Source organism: Rhododendron vialii, chromosome 13a (genome assembly GCF_030253575.1).
Source record: "Rhododendron vialii isolate Sample 1 chromosome 13a, ASM3025357v1".
NCBI lineage: Eukaryota > Viridiplantae > Streptophyta > Magnoliopsida > Ericales > Ericaceae > Rhododendron > Rhododendron vialii.
This window is the reverse complement of record NC_080569.1, coordinates 5830306-5846689: the sequence shown is the minus strand read 5'-3', so window position 1 is coordinate 5846689 and position 16384 is coordinate 5830306. Positions and strand designations below refer to the sequence as shown.

General features: G+C 39.1%; 2 protein-coding genes and 1 pseudogene across 2 annotated transcripts; all 3 read right to left on the bottom strand.

The window, feature by feature from the left end:
* Nucleotides 1-1575: 1575 nt before the first annotated feature.
* On the bottom strand, nucleotides 1576-7683 carry LOC131312738 (serine carboxypeptidase-like 20). The gene is made up of 14 exons (XM_058340680.1): nucleotides 7183-7683; nucleotides 6903-7048; nucleotides 5306-5382; nucleotides 5084-5206; nucleotides 4882-4984; nucleotides 4758-4795; nucleotides 4575-4676; nucleotides 3735-3815; nucleotides 3393-3641; nucleotides 3172-3237; nucleotides 2979-3100; nucleotides 2216-2329; nucleotides 1964-2009; nucleotides 1576-1773 (listed from the first exon to the last, which is right to left on the bottom strand). Exons 1-14 carry the CDS (start codon nucleotides 7329-7331, stop codon nucleotides 1690-1692), a joined length of 1500 nt encoding a protein of 499 aa, XP_058196663.1. The 5' UTR covers nucleotides 7332-7683; the 3' UTR covers nucleotides 1576-1689.
* A 2330-nt stretch (nucleotides 7684-10013) lies between these two features.
* LOC131312737 (monocopper oxidase-like protein SKU5) lies at nucleotides 10014-16384 on the bottom strand. Its single transcript, XM_058340679.1, has 9 exons — nucleotides 16083-16384; nucleotides 13992-14101; nucleotides 13226-13496; nucleotides 13002-13140; nucleotides 12345-12708; nucleotides 11648-12013; nucleotides 11477-11555; nucleotides 10701-10900; nucleotides 10014-10295 (listed from the first exon to the last, which is right to left on the bottom strand). Exons 1-9 carry the CDS (start codon nucleotides 16230-16232, stop codon nucleotides 10187-10189), a joined length of 1788 nt encoding a protein of 595 aa, XP_058196662.1. The 5' UTR covers nucleotides 16233-16384; the 3' UTR covers nucleotides 10014-10186.
* On the bottom strand, nucleotides 11194-11308 carry LOC131315396 (small nucleolar RNA snoR100; annotated as a pseudogene).

Here is a 16384-nt window from a genome sequence, read left to right as displayed (position 1 = left end):
GAGATGTGAAGTTTTTTTTTTTTTTTAAATAACCAGATGTACAGGTTAGTTTGTGCACACCTCAACTAATACAGAAATCTTGAAATTAACGACCGGTCAAACCTCCGGTGGCACCAAAGGTTTGAATGTTTGATCGCCGTAAAATTCGGATGGACAAGGGGTTTCCGTAGTGCACCAATGCACTACGGAGTGTGGGGCACCTCTGTGTACTCAACTAGAATCATGTTATTGTGATCTGAACCGCTCAGTATTGTAGAGTACGTTAAGTAGATCAATCAATTTTTTTTTTAAATGATCAAATATCATTAGTTATAAGAAAATGAACCGTCAGTATAATTCTCAGAATATACTGTGAGACAAATTTATCTTGACTATGTAGATATCTTTGTCTGATTGATTTCTTTTAATATACTCATAATCTTAAACAACCTCTACAAAATGAACGGTTCAGATCGTGATGAAATTCCATGAAAGATTCAACCACTACAATTGCTGAACGGTTTAGATTGCGATGAAGGAATTTCAGTTTAAGTACATCGAGGTGTCTTACATTACATCCCTGTAGTGCATTGGTGCATTATGGAAACTCTTGCACTATTTGTCTATTCAAATATGTCACCTTATGAAAGACAAATTTTTATTAGCTTGGCGATAAAAAAAAAAAAATACACTTATTAACTTTCTCATATCTACGTGATCAAATCCTTTGGAATTGATGTGAAGTTATCTTGACGTCGGAGGAAACTAAAACGCGTAGATGTTTTGAGAGAGAGAGAGAGAGAGATCGCGCAACGGGCACGTGAAACGTGTGATGAAAGTGCAGGTGCCGCTCACCTGAGATAAGATTTGTTCTTTTTGGTTTGTTATTTCAGTTCATTCACTTTAGTCCAGAGTCTCATTCAAGAGTGATAAGTAGTTAGTCTTTTACTGGTTTTTGGGAAGGAATCTTGTAACCTACAGCTTGAAGGAATACCACACGCCACATTAATCTGAGATTAATGAGTTGATCAATATCTTACTGATATTTGGAAAGGAATTTAGAATTTCATTGCCCCAAGTAATCTATATTTTTTTGGGTCAAAAGACAAGACATATTGAAGCATAGATATAGTATGTGGTCCATCGACTGCAATCGTATGGTAATTTGCTAGAGTATTCACACTTTTGTTCGCTTCACGGTAGATATGTTTAATCAAATACGTATATGTGTGTGTCCCTCTTGTGTATGCAATTATACTACGATCGATTAAACGCTCATCTAATTTCTTCTATGATTCATCACATAATTTGTAATACAAAATGTCGTCTCAAAGTAGAGTTGCTCAGGATACAGCTAGTTTAGCAAAGCCTTTGGATGAAGTAAAAGGAATTTCAAAATACTACGTCATGTTTAGACAAAATAAATCATGGGCATATTTGGTTTGTTGTTTATCGGTGTCTAATTGCTTGGTATTGAATGGAGATTCCGTTCAAAAAATGGAGATTGAATTAAGAAAATGTTTGTTTTGAATTGTTCTATTTTCTATTTTCTATTTTTTACTTTTCAAATTTCTCCCCGTCAAGAAGAAACAGAAGTATGTTTATTTTTCTTTTATTTAACAAAAGTACGCGAAAAGTATCCACAATACAACAATGCCTGGGAAATTTGTGAGATTCATTCCCCTCCCAATGAATGCCATTGAAATTCTTTCATATTCTTTTCCCCTCCAACCAACGGCTATAAAAGTCCAATGATTCGCGCGGTTTGTACTCCGGAACAGTGTGTCCGGATCCCTGCATCCACACAACACAAATTACATAATTCAACAAAGAAAGCAAACGAAAACAAATCCAGAGATCCATATGTTTAGTCTAGTTTGCCGGGTTATTGTGTTACATGCAAGTTAACGTTTCCCATACCCCAGTGATTGAAGACTAGATGGATTCTATTAGAGTTACTGCATGCAAGTTAACGTTTACTAACCTTGATAGTGAGGAAGGTGAGATTGTTGTCATAGCCTTGTAGGTATCTGCACCAGATAAGATACATTTTAAAGAAAAGTGTTGTGAGTTTTAGCAGGAGCCTTTTTGCACCGGATGGAAAGCGATAACCGAATCCCGAACTCGCACACGCTCATCCAAACCGGCATAAAAAAGCGATCGGCTTACGCTGGGTGCAGTACAAGAACGAGACCCTCGTAGCCAGCCTATTTATCTATCAAAGTAACAGTCTTACCCAGCAACTTGTCCATGAGAAGTCCAAGGCCTCCATTCGTCCACAATCTTATATCCAACTGATCTAGTCCATGCTTCAGTCCCGGTGTATGGAACACCCATATCATGGTCTCCACTGCCACAAATGCAAATGTGCATCAATTAATCAGCTATTACCATGGTCGATTGCTCAAACCATCTATATTAAACAAGAAGCAAGTAGATTCTTGCTTTCATAAACATCTGCACTAGCATATTGAAACTGTATTATAGAAAAAAAAATCTTATATACAATCCACAAAAATGGCTCCAAATTCCCATTTCTACTACCTACCAAGTTCCGAAACTCAAGAATGGCTTGTTTGAATGTAATAACAAAAAAGCATCATAAGATAGATTGGCCATTTTCCTTCTGAAATGACATAGCCTTAATAACAACCTTTTTGTTACCGATCCATGAGATTTATGTACAAAAAACGGGGCAACCCCACGACGTTGGAAGATGATCCAATCTTTAGCAAAATAACCGAGATCTTCCTTTCCCAACCCATCCCAAGGATTGCCGATGGTAACAATTCATAAGGAATGTGCCGTTCAAAAACAAAAACAAACCATAAGGAATAAGGAAAATTTTGGTTTCTCAAAGCCTATCCTATAATACCCCAAGTAACTGCATGACTTTCCTTTCTCTTCCCATCCTAAGGATTGACAATGTTAACGATTTAAGCAATTATGAAAAAATGCTAAAGCTTGAGTAGCAAGTATCGCTTTAGAAGTTGATATACCTATATATGAGCGCCCGATATCCTCGGGAAGTGAGGTTCTTGTGGTACTTGATCATGCTTCCAGAATCAGGATTGAACAGAATTCTGTCGGTACACAAGTCCCATCTTCCACTCACACTTTCCTAAAGCATTACAGGGATTATGATTCTGTTTCCTTTTAAAGCATGCCGAGCTTGATATATTCAAATCTTACTTGTTCAGCATGAATTGCTTTCCGAACTGATACAGTGTTGAGCCACAAAGTTGCAACTTCGTCATCCTGCTTATTGGAAATCAATAACAATAAATTTGTTTTAATTTTAATCGTGCCATACTATATAATAACCCTACCATGTACTCATTCCCAAAAGAAGCCAGACATAAAAAAATAAAATAAAAAAGGTAAAAAAGAGAATAGTAGCTTTGGTAACTTACAGTACATGGGACATGTTTGTTGTTGAGAATTTGTTGCCGAGTTGGAATGACTCCATCTCTTATCGGAGCTTTAAAAGGCCATGCACGGCCAAACATTCTTCTCCTCACAGGAAGGGGTCTTTCAGTCTCGCCTAAATTCCTGAAGCTGGAAGCGGTAGGTAACTTTGGATTATCAATTATTGTATCTTCAGTGACAGTACCATGATAGCATGGTTCTAATATGTTGTACACGTTAAGGCCTGCGATGTCCTGTGAATTGTCATTATAGAAAGTGAATATCATATGAATAAAGTGAATGATGTACATCGTAAGAATGTGCACTCCTGGCAAGTGAATTCTTACCCTGTCAACTTTCTCCAGCTTGTTTACACAGTTCTCACTTGCTGGATTATAGAAGTTTCCATGACAGTCGGCAGTAACTTCCTGCAGTATGCAACATGAGGAATCAGGAATGTACTCCATTGTCTACATGCAGAGAAGTTTTGAAATTTTAGTCAGCTACTTGATATTTTGTGCACAGTTAAGGTTAAGGCCCTTGTGGGGCAAAATTTTCTCCCAGAGTACATGTAAATGAGTGGTAGGTTCAAGCAGTAACAGCAGCAGTGAAAGAGATACTCATATCCACACAGTATGGCATGTAAGTGGTAAAAACATAGCGAAGTCTAAATTCTGGGGAGAATTTTCCTTGACTTTCTTTTCGGCTAGCTAGTGATTTTTTATTAGGAGTCACGAAACATCAAATGGGTAGAAAGAAGAAAAATCCTATGGTGAAATCCCAAAGGTTGTAGGCTTGTAGCCTCCTTCGCTTAAGTCTGTAATCAGCTGTAAGTCATTCGATCCCTTGGTTCCCATTGGATGTTCTGATGTCATATCTAGACTAAAATTTGCGTCAAATGTTCCTACAGAAAAGTTAATCTCAAGACTAAATAGAGGCTGTGAAGCATAGAGTAGTACCCAAACAAGCTAAACTCTGTTTACTCATGTATAGAGACAATGAATAGGAAGCTTAATAAAGGTGGTAGGCTGGTAGCCGAAAGAAAAAAAGCGTCAAAATCTTCAAGTTCGAAGTACCTTGGGATATGTTATCAAAACAATTTATCACCAGAGATTGAAGGTGTAAGTTGTTTAAGTAGGTTGATGAAACTAGCATGAATGATCTTGATAGAAAAGAAGCTCCCCAACCTCAAATAGCTCATCCGATATGAGGCCCATCCCATGTGCAAAGGTAACAAGAGCATTGCCATCAAACTCATCATCAGTAACTCCATTTCCCACCATGTAACCCTGCAAGCAGTATCTATTCTAAGCAACAAAGCCTACGCTTTGATCGCTATTTTTAGTACATTTTGCAAAGAAAAGGGGTACCATGAAGTTCAGAATGGGCTTTACACTGGCGTCGATTCCTGTACAGGATCCAACAATAAAAGTTAGGCCTTGTAGGCTCAAACCAATTAAACAGCACATACATATCATAGAACAGAAGAAGAACCTTTCACAACTTCATGAGCCAGAGTTGGCACATATATTCCAGCATATGACTCCCCAGAAATAAAAAACGGATTGGAGAAGAACTCTGGGTATAAGTTGAACCACTAACAAATAACAAAAAAATTCCAGATAACATGACCACATTAACATCCACCAAAAAATTCAACATGTTTAGGTTTTCTTGTTTTTGTTTCAAATGGTACCTTAAGGAGGAATTTATGTGAATCAGAAGCAGTTTTCAGGTCACCAGTAATATAGTCGGATTCATTTGCTGAGTAGGAAAATCCAACACCAGCGGGGGAGTCCAAATATATAATGTTGGAAACCTGCCGGGCAAGGGTCATTCCTTTAGGAGCTCATTTATGAAGTATGGGAGATTTCAACGTCTATTTCAAATGAATTAACCATTCAAAACAAATCAGAACCTTGGACCAGCTGTAGGGATTGAGATGCAGTTTGGGAAGGCTCCCCTTTGGCTTTCCCTTTTCAAAATTGAACGGCCCTGCATAATATTATTCGAAGATTCTGTTAACAATTTTTTGGACCTAAGTAGAATTGTAGAAACAAGTAATTAACAGAGAAATAAGTGCATTAGATAGATGAAAGCGGTAACAATACATCACAAGTTCAAAACAAATCATTTTCCAAATTCCCATCATCCAGAACACGGAGTTTAGCCCAATTACAGCAGCTGAAGAACAAAAATATAAAGCAATTAAACAGGAGGTATTTGCATCCAATTCAGATTATCATGCCATTTGAATTGAACAATTGGTAAACCCAAGACTAGAATTGTTGCCAAAACTGTATAAAAGATTAAGAAATCCAGCATCATTTGTATACGTGGTTTTACTGGGATCATGGGCCAGTGGAAGGATATACGAAGGGAAAGGAAGGTCATGGGGGAACCAAAGAATTAGCTTATTCACTTTATCATGTTCTTGTCTTTTCATTTACCTTCTCTTTTCCTAATTTCCTCCACAAATCTATGATCCAAACACAGCCTTCACAGAAACAAAATGCATAATAAAAACAACATGCTGTTTTTTTCTTAATGGCAAAAGAAACCAATATGTTTGATGAGAATTAATACTAAGGGCAAGCAGTGAAAACTAGAACCGTAAACAAATCTGGTACGGTACAATATTCTCTCACACATAAGCAATTCTCTCTCTACATGCTACATCTTGTAGCTGCTCCATGGAGAGGAGAGAGAGCTCTTCCATCAATGTACACCAATTGGTGGTTGGAAGATTGGAGCCGGAGCAAGGGTGGTTGCATGATTTTAACTCAACGGTGACAAAAATGAATACAAAATAACGATATTTACCATGGTTGCAAACTTATTGGGCCTAGTTTATTTCATTTTGTGGAGCTATATGATCTACTTACTCACAAATTTAAGCGAATTTTCATTTACTCTAACTTTGTTTGACTAATTAAGTGCAGACAATATGAAAGAAAACATCAAATTCGATGCCAAAATATACAAAATGTTAGTGCAGTTTTTTTAACCCATGGAGTTTGCTTGAACTCCTAAAACATAAGCGGAGCCGCCCCTGAGCCGGAGGTTGGGTCAATCTGAGCCAATAAGTAAACACATGCAAAATCTTCAATTTCAACGGGACCACAGTACATCCCACAACGGAAATGAAAGAAAAACAATAGATACGTTTGGTAACCTTTTCAGTTTTTTGTTTTTAAGAAATTATAAGTAGAAACAGGTTTATATTTTCATAAAAAAAAAAAACATATTTGGTAATATTTGTGTTTTTCAAAAAAAAAAAAAAAAACAGGGGAAAACACATTTTTGTAGTTTCCATAATTTATAAAAACTCTAAAAAAGTTTATGAAAAACAAAAAAGTAGAAACTTGTTACCAAACAAGTTTTCCTCATTAATTTTCAAAAAACTGAAAACTAAAACAAAAAACTGAAAACTAAAAGGTCCAAAGCCCCCTTAACAATTACTCCTATGCATCAATAATCTGAGGATGTGAAAATAATTGATCAAGAATTGGTACCGTGCTCATAGACGAACCCATCGAAGCTCGAGCACCCGGGCCCGCCATTGAGCCACAGAACCACTGGATCATTCGAGGGATTTCTTTCAGAAAGAACAAAGTAATAGAACAGTTTCTTTCCATGAGCTTCATCTATGGTCACATACCTACAAACCCCACGTAAATAAGAAAGCAGTAGCAGACTGTAAATGTAACAAAGGGATAACGATCCACCACAGCTGAAAATGACCACTTGCAATTAAATCCACTAAAGGGTATGAGAGAGTGAATAGAGAGATACCCAGAATAGTGTTTGGAAGGAAAAGTGCCATTAAAACCAGGAACCTGAGTGACCAGTGCACCTTCAGGAACCGATTCAGTAAATTTGGAGGCTAGGATAGTGGAAATTAGGGCTGCGTAAAATAGATGGGGAATCTTGGCCTTGGCCATGTTTATGGTCGTGAATTCAGGTTTAGAGAGAGAGAGAGAGGTGAGAGAGGGAGAGAGGTCTGTTGTCTTGTCTCAGTTGAGCTCCATCGGTGGGGGCAATAAATAATGGAGCTCCATTGGTGTTGGTGAGAACTGTGAAGGGATGTTTGGAGCCAATTATTTTTTAAATTCATTAATTCTGATAGATGGTAGATTTAAATATTGTACACAGAGATTATAAAAGGTTTTAAACCAGGAATCTGAATGACCAGTGGACCTTCTGGGACCGATTGCGAGAATTTAAAAAGAGGGGAATCTTGGTCGTGGCCATTTTTTTATGGGGAGGTCTGTTGTCTTGTCTCAGTTAAGCACCATTGGCGATGAGGAATATATGCTGGAGTATGTGGAGTGATGGTGTTTGCTTACAAGGCAAAACAGGAGAGAGAGAGAGAGAGAGAGAGAGGGGGGGGTCACCAATGGCGATGCTCCAACAGAAAACAAGAGCGGGCACTCAGCAAAGGAAAAAGATGGGGAAAAAAAAGGGAGAAAGGAATGTTTCAATTGACTGTTTTTTATGCAGATTTGGAATACGAGGGCATGAAAAAGAAACTTATATGCGGTGTGTTTGGAACTCCAGAAAAGTGGGAGAAAAGAAGAGAAAGAAAAATGAGAGGGAGATTATGGTGTGCACAATTCTAAATTTTTCTATTTTCCCTCTTATCACTCTTCAAATCAAACGATAGGAGAGAAATTCTTTTAATTTTTTCCTAAATGATGAGATGATAAATAAGAATTTAACGAACATATTGATTAACAAAGTTACTAATGTAAATTATTTTAGAGATGTGATTTTGGCACTTCACTTCTAGCCGGTGGCACTTCACTTTTTATTTTGTAATCTCACATAATCAAGACACAAAGTGGAGTGCCAATGGCTGAAACTGGAGTGTCAATATCAATTTTTATTACTACCTCCGTTCCAAAATATTAGTCCGGTCCACAGAATGAGGATTAAAAAATAATACATTTCTTTCACTAAAAAGAATTTAAACTGTTTTCATAAATTACAAGAACTCGTCAATATCTAACGAATTTTTGTAAAAAATTTGAATTTTTCTTGCAAAAATTATATTATTTTTTACTTCCTCATTTTGCGGACCAGAAAAATATTATAGAACAGAGGGATTACTTTAATAGATCTAGTGTAGTTTTCATATTTAAGAGTAGTACGACACGTTTAGACACACTTTGCACACACACACACACCCATCTTTTGACGGGTCACAAACACACTGGAGGTAAAATGTGTTCGAGTCCCAAGAACGTAAGTGAATTTGTGTAATGTTGTGTTTGGTTTGATATTTGAAAAGTTTTAATTTGTATTAATAAGTGTTTATAGTTGTAAATTGATTAAAGGAAAGATCACCTAGCCTTAGAGCATCTCCAGCAGTCCCTAGCTATTTAAGCAAGGGAAAATGCAATTTTTCATTATGGCTAGCCACTAAATCCATAGAGCTCCCAATAGCCTAAGCAAAACTTCTCTTGATAAAAAAAAAGGGACCCAAGACCCATTCTCTCTCTCCCACAAATTTTCTTTCTGTTTCTTCAGCTCACACTTTCAGAACAGAACTCCAAATGTTGGATGTGGTAATCAACTTCTTCTGTTCTATATACATATACATCCATACACAAAACTACATATATACATAGACATATACTCAACAAAATTCGAAATCACGAACACCTATCAATCCCAAGGATTGAAATCCGTTTCAAACCCACCGATTGAACATCAAACCCAACCAACCGATTCCCTTTCAAAACCCACAAATTGAACTTCATACCCACAAAGGCAGGGAGCGATGACTCCGATGATCATAGACGGCGGCCGACGGCGACGGGTAGGGGACGTAGACGATGACGCTGGTAGTCCACGAGGTCGACGACGATGACGGCGGACACCGTAGACAACGATGTTGGTAGACGACGATGAGGAGCCCGACGATGACTGTGGACGACAAGGCTGTAGCAGAGAGAGAGAGAGAGCGAGAGGGAGAGAGAGAAAGAGAGAGGAACTCAGAGCAAGCGAGCCACAAAACCTCGCTGGACCAAGCGAGCTACAGTAGCATCCCATCAAACTCGCGAGCTTGGAGCGAGGCTACTGGGAGTGGGATTTAGGGCTTCTTCTCGGGTAATAAGCGAAATTCTCCAACAGCAGAGGCTGTTGGAGATGCTCTTAAATGGCAATGGCAATGGCAACGGAGTCCAGGACAAGATTCGTGCGTCAAATAGTACAGTAGTACTTTTGTTAACAAAAAAGAATTTCCCCCAGTCGGCCCACGGTGGTTCTGCCACTACTTATGGTTGCTAAAGAAGTACGTGAGGACAAGGGCATGTCCACGTCCACAAAACACTCTCGACGCTCCACAAGAATGTCACCTTAGTAGTACTTCAAAAAGCTTGTACTACATCTTACTGATTGGAGTATTTGAGAAGGAATGTGAGTATAAATGTCTCGTCCTTGCTTTTGTCCTTGAGATTAGATAAAGAAATCATTTTAACTAACTGCCGTCGTAAATTTGGTCCAGGTGCGTCGATGCTTTCTGTTTCTTGATGACAATTTGGGCCAGCCCGTCCCAAGGAAAGGAGTTCGTTAATTGCAGAATCCGGTACCAGGTACCGGCCAGTGGTAAAATTCTGATATTTGTTTAACCTGATTTGACTCCTCTTGTACACTTCCCTCATTTATCCGCGTGTAATTACATACCTCAATGTGAACCCATTAAAAAAGTTAAAACAATGGTAAACAGAGCACCATAATTTATCTACCATCCTTTGATACAATTCCACCCTACATTTTTTTCTTCCCAGATATACTACCTGAGGAAAGCTCCAAGCAAAGCTATGAAAAGTGCAACCAGAACTGTTCTGCTTGGTTTTGCAACAGATTGCGCACCAGAGAACTTGAATCTCTGAGCCTGGCCCCTGGAAAGAGAGAAAAAAAAAAAACAGGAACGGATTAGTATAGGAGTATAGATTAAGGAGATACGCAGAAACAGATTAGAAAAAACAACCCAGACTGTATTCTGAAACAGGAAAACATTTTCTGAGGTACATCGAAATGTTATCCCCGTTTGTACAGAAATTATTGTTCCTAGTTCTGAACAAATACTGAGCTTTCATAGATGTATTCTCCATTGGAGCATAGGAACTCCGACATCCTAAGCCTGTCCAACAATGAGAAAACGTGAAGTGCAAATGCCAGCACGCTCACTAATATACAAGACTATCCAAATTCATTCTACATAGAAGACTATCTCACGAAAATTCAGTCAAGTAATTGAACCAAAACAGAATGTTCATGGAAACGTAACGGTGACAATAGCTTACTTCTGTAAGGATGAGAGCAGGCCACAGTAGATGGTGTTTCCAGGCAACGGAATCTCAGTATCAACTTCGATCTCCGGATTCACCACGCTCACATATACTTCTTGGCCTAGGTACCACGAGTCCAGGTTCTCCGCACGGAGATTCCAAATGCCAGCATTGTCAAGGTAAACTAAAATAGCAGTCCAAGCTCCAGGGAATACCTGCAGTCGTTTTGGAGATAAAAGTTCTTCGGTAAGATTGCATAGACCTCATATGAAGCAGATAAAAAATGAAGTTTCACTGACAAAAGACTTGAACAAGAAACAAGAACACAAAACAAAAGACATCATAGAAAATCATAGTGCAGTTCAACAACTGCAACAATAGCAGAACTCATGTAGTCCCCAATCGTAGGGGGTATGGGCGGGAGAGGATTGGAGACAGACCTAACCTTTGGCAATATGCAGAAAGTGGCTGCTCTCAGAATACCACTTAAACAGTGGCCCCCCATACTTGTTCTGTTGCGGAACCATGCCCCCAAATCAAAGCCAAATGGCATTAGAGAGGTTAGGCCTAGAGACCCAATTCAATTTATGTACACAGTGCACATTACCATGCTTCCTTCATTGATAGTTCAGAACATCGGTATGCACAATAAAATCATAGTGCAGAGCAGAGGAAATCAAAGTACTATCTTCCTTTTGCTATGAATCTAACTTCTTTGCGTTAAGTTTCTTAATTCAACAAACTTATTTCATACAAAAGCACTAAGAGTTAAGATATTATAGAAAATATACCTGAGTAGTGGAGCGAGCAACGCCATCCCATTTGTTGTAAGTGCTTCTGCTGTTCTCTGTCCACACTCCATAATCCATGCTATGATGCGAACAGGAAAGAGTTAAATAGGTACTTCTGCTATTAAGTATGTGAATAGCGGGAGATGGAACAACATCAAACTAAGATCTTACCCCACAACAAAGAATGCATAGCCGTCCATATGGTAATTTTGAACAGACGAATCATTGTTTTGGAATATGATTTCAAAGAAACCTTTGTATGTGCCGTTAATGATAGATGTGTCAACTTTCGGAGGTCTGTTCATCAATCTATTAGGGAAATCAAGCTTGTAAACTCCAAGAATGTTGAATTGCTGAGCAAGCTTCAGAGGTGTTGCAGGTGCTAAATAAGAAATTCCATTAAGCGTAGTACGCCATTTTCTATCGATGAGTTCTGCAGGTCTATTAACGATCACAAACACTTCAGTCACAGTAATATCACCATATTTGAATGACCCCTGAGGGTTCGGGCGAGCAGCACCAGCAGAAACATTCCATCTACAAAACAAAACAGTATCATGACAGTGTTATAATTGTCAGCAATGGACTAAAACAATAAATGGTAGACTAGCATTCATGGGAAATAAGTTAATAAATAAAGGGAACAATAAATAAATAAAAAAAGCTTCCCTAGAAAGTTCTGACATAGCATCATTTACCTCCCATGCTTATGCATCAGTCACCTTCCGAAGACAAATGACTTAAAATCCCAGTTGTAGATTTGCACGGTGGGAGGATAATGATGTTACATCAAATCTCCAGGGTAGCCAGTAAGATTCTCAAGTAGACTTTTTTATATTACGCAAACAGAATACAAATAAATGACAACCTTATGGATCTTGCTTGATTCATTGAAAAAAATGAGTCGAAATCATTAGGGGGATCTGGAAGAGGACCTGAAGCAGGCCCCTGAGAGTTGGAGTAGTGCAAGATAGCAACTCCTGCAGCTCTAGCTGAAGCAGATGAATTTACAAACCGGGAACTGGCAACGATGTAATAATCACTGGTGGCATTTTGATCCATTGTGACCAAGAATGAGAATGATTGACCCACATGAACATCCATGTTCGCATAGTTCTGCTGAACTGTATATGATCCTTCAGTCTCTACCAGAAGCAAGTTATGATTCTGGATTCTAAAATTCAAACTTGTGGAGATGCCAACATTATGTACCCGGAAGCGGTATGTTTTGCCTAATTTTGGTAGAAAAATTGATATTTAGTTATCCACTTAAGTGCTAAGAATTTAATCGATTTAGCATAAAAGATAAAAGAAAATGGCCACAGCAAAAATGCCTCCATGAGTGATGCTTTACAAGCTCCTAATGAAGTTCTTCCCAACATATACTTGAAAACAATTTACCAAAAAAGAAATTATTTGACAAGAACATTTAGATGCCCATGAAGAGTACAAATAATTTTATTACTATTCAGTAAAACCACATAACTAAGGACCATCTACAGTCAATCCCACGCAAGAAAATTACCTGGTTCAACATTTATTATCTCGTAAGAGATACCATTAGGCACCAGTGACTCATCATAGCGATATGGACCTAGTCCGTTAAAGAGGACACCATCAGGAGCTCCAAGGCCAACCCCATCTTCAACATGCTTCCTTAGTTTCTGTTTCCCCAAAAGCATCGGTCAATTACAATCGTTAACGCTACTATTTACAAGAAGCAATGAGGAGCAGACCGACTAAACATACATCATGACTCTTTATGTACCAGTCACTAATCAAGAGAGTGATATCCCCATCTGGAGTTCCGAACGGTAGTGGTATGACGTCTCTGTTGTTGATGATTATTCCTCCATATCCACCAGCGGCTCTTTGGAAGTTTAGAGAAGGAAAGTAAAAGAAACTCCCTATCTGGTCTTTAACCTGAAATTGATATGTCCAATTCCAGCCAGCAGGAATAGGACAATTAGTCCCTGAGACACCATCCTGCCATGAGTTTTTCCTCTGTTGTATGCCATTCCTGCAATTAGACTACTTTGAATTAACAGCATCAAAAATAATCAAAAATGCTACAGGGACCGATTGTGGGGGGACCGAATTCGGACCGACGGCCGCCGGCGGGCCGTCTCCGGCCACCGGACGGCCGATCCGAGCCGTCCAAAAATTTTAAAAAAAAAAACCGAGGGGCCCTACGCGGGAATCAACGTCATCCGAGGTGTGTAGGGTGCTTGATCGGAGCACCCCTTTTCGTGTGTATATGTATAATATATACATATACACACGAAAAGGGGTGCTCCGATCAAGCACCCTACACACCTCGGATGACGTTGATTCCCGCGTAGGGCCCCTCGGTTTTTTTTTTTAAAATTTTTGGACGGCTCGGATCGGCCGTCCGGTGGCCGGAGACGGCCCGCCGGCGGCCGTCGGTCCGAATTCGGTCCCCCCAATCGGTCCCTGTAGCAACACTCAAAAATAATTACTTGCCACATGTCAGCCTTTCACAGTAAACCCATACCATGTGAGAAGAAATGGCTCGTTGAGATTATTCTTGACATTGACAACAACATTCCAGTTTGTGGTGACATTGAGAATGGGTCCGGGAAATTGTCCTTCAATTCCAATCACCTAGAATTGTGGGTTAAATAGGCATCAGACAAACCATTATCACTTGATGGTACAAAATTCATCAGCATAGAAACCTCGAAAAAAGAAGAAATCAAAGCTTCAGAGCATTAAAAGAGAAACCATAACTACAGTGGAAACTTCAACTGCGGTACAAGATATACAAGGACAGAGATAAATGGTAATATTAGTGTTAAAGCATCCAACTTAGAACCAACTGGCAATGAGTGAAGAGGCCGCCAAGGCTTTTGGAGGAGATAATTAACCAATGTGGGACAACTCCAACACCCCCCTGCAAGTACGACCCCCGACTTGCACATGGAGAGGTATACAAACAATCCATAACACATGGATCACAAAAACAACCGTGCATTTATGGCACAAACAAGGGGGAACAAATTCTCCAAAATCCTAGCTTTGATACCATGTTACATCCAACTCAAAATCAATTAGCTGTGACTGGAGAGGCCCCCAGGCTCATATACTAGTTTTGTAAGATAAAATTAACCAACGTAGGACAACTACAACAAGAACAATCATGAGAAGAAGCTAATGTCAGTGTATTAGCCCAATGTATTATAATATAGGTTATATGGCAGCCAAAGATGCATTTCTCGTAGTAAAAGCAAATACTGAACAAGCACTAACGTCACAAATAAAACAGCAAATCAAACACGTTGAGAAAAGGCTTTCAAAATGATTTTATCTCCTACAAGTTACTCCTACTTCTTAATGTTCTACGCCAGCTCAAGGCTTGGAAAATTACTATTCCAAGAACTCCGAAGGCAAGAGTTGTAGCCTCCTGATGGGCGATCCATAAATTGAAGCCTTGAGCCTTCTAGGAGCATATCATGCACCAATAGTAAAATTTCAAGTTTTCATACTGATGATTGCATCATTATGACACATCAGGCTCAAATATTGCTTAGCTGATTTATATCACCAACTATGACAATAACCAATAGGGATTCAAACTCTAGTCCTCATAGGCTACATTTGGGCATCTAATAAGGAGGAAAATGGAAATGCCTTAGCTATACAATCCAATCCATCCCCATCATTCCATTCTATCCTACGGTTGGAGTGGATCTATGTGATTATACACAGGCAACACTAGTTCAAAACAAATATGTCGAAATGGGTTTCATCGCATAAAAAATTTCCAACTCGTCACCAGCCAGCAGAGTCGTATATGTCAGTGACTAAGTCAGCTTAAGTTGCTGACCATGACAATAACAACTAGGGATTCAAACTTCTAGCTATCAAAGGCTACATTTGGGGTTCTAATAAGAAATAGCGTGGATAAGATATAGCTATGATCCGTCCTCTCACTATATAATAGGGGTTTTAAAATATTTCCCATCCTAGTCAATGGTTGGCGTGGATCTAATGATCTACTGAGGTCAACCTTCATTCAGTCTAACACCGTGTTTGGAGTGGCAAGTGCACATTTCTTAAGGTATTTGCCGCAATGAGTTTTTCATTCTCATTAAGGTTATTCTAAACTTTTAACATTGCCGCCTACCCTTCTATTGTCTCTCTTATACCACAATATAAGAAATACCGCATAAATCAGGCCGGTCTGCACATGCCATTCGACCCATAATGTGGCACCACTTTCTCATGGCTGAACATTAGATATACTCCAGAAATGAACTAGCACAGTAGAAAATACTTAACTTGCAAGTAGCCAAAGAGGGACTGGAGTAGTAATTTCAAAAGTACTTAAGACCAAATATAGATCGATCTTGCCTCCAGCATACAATTACCCGGAAATTACAGTGATTTTTCATTCGACATTTGCAGCCAAATACTACTCAGTGTACCTAATCACTCATTGGACCAAATACAATCACTTACGTATCTAGTAATTAAAATTTCGTAATACAGGGAAATTAAATGACTATATCTTTATCAACAGAGAGAATTTCGAGCAAGCAAGTAGATGTAGATAGAAATGCAGTGAGGGGAGAGAATACAGAACCTGTTGTTTAACCCCGAGTGGGGAGGCAGTCAGGTAAGAGACAGTCCAATCGTAGAATACGTATGGATCTCCAGCTAAAGCAACTGTAAACAAGCCGATCAAGCAATGGAAGTAAAAGCAGCGGCGAGAAGTCGGTTGGACGGAGAGCATTGGAATAAGCTCTTGCTTCTTTGGAGTCACTCAGCTTCGAGTGTGAACGCGGAGAGACAAGAGAGAGAGGTACTGTGAGAATCACGAGAACGCGAGAGAGAGAGAGAGAGAGAGAGAGAGAGAGAGAGCAAGTTGCACTGCTGAGGCGCCTG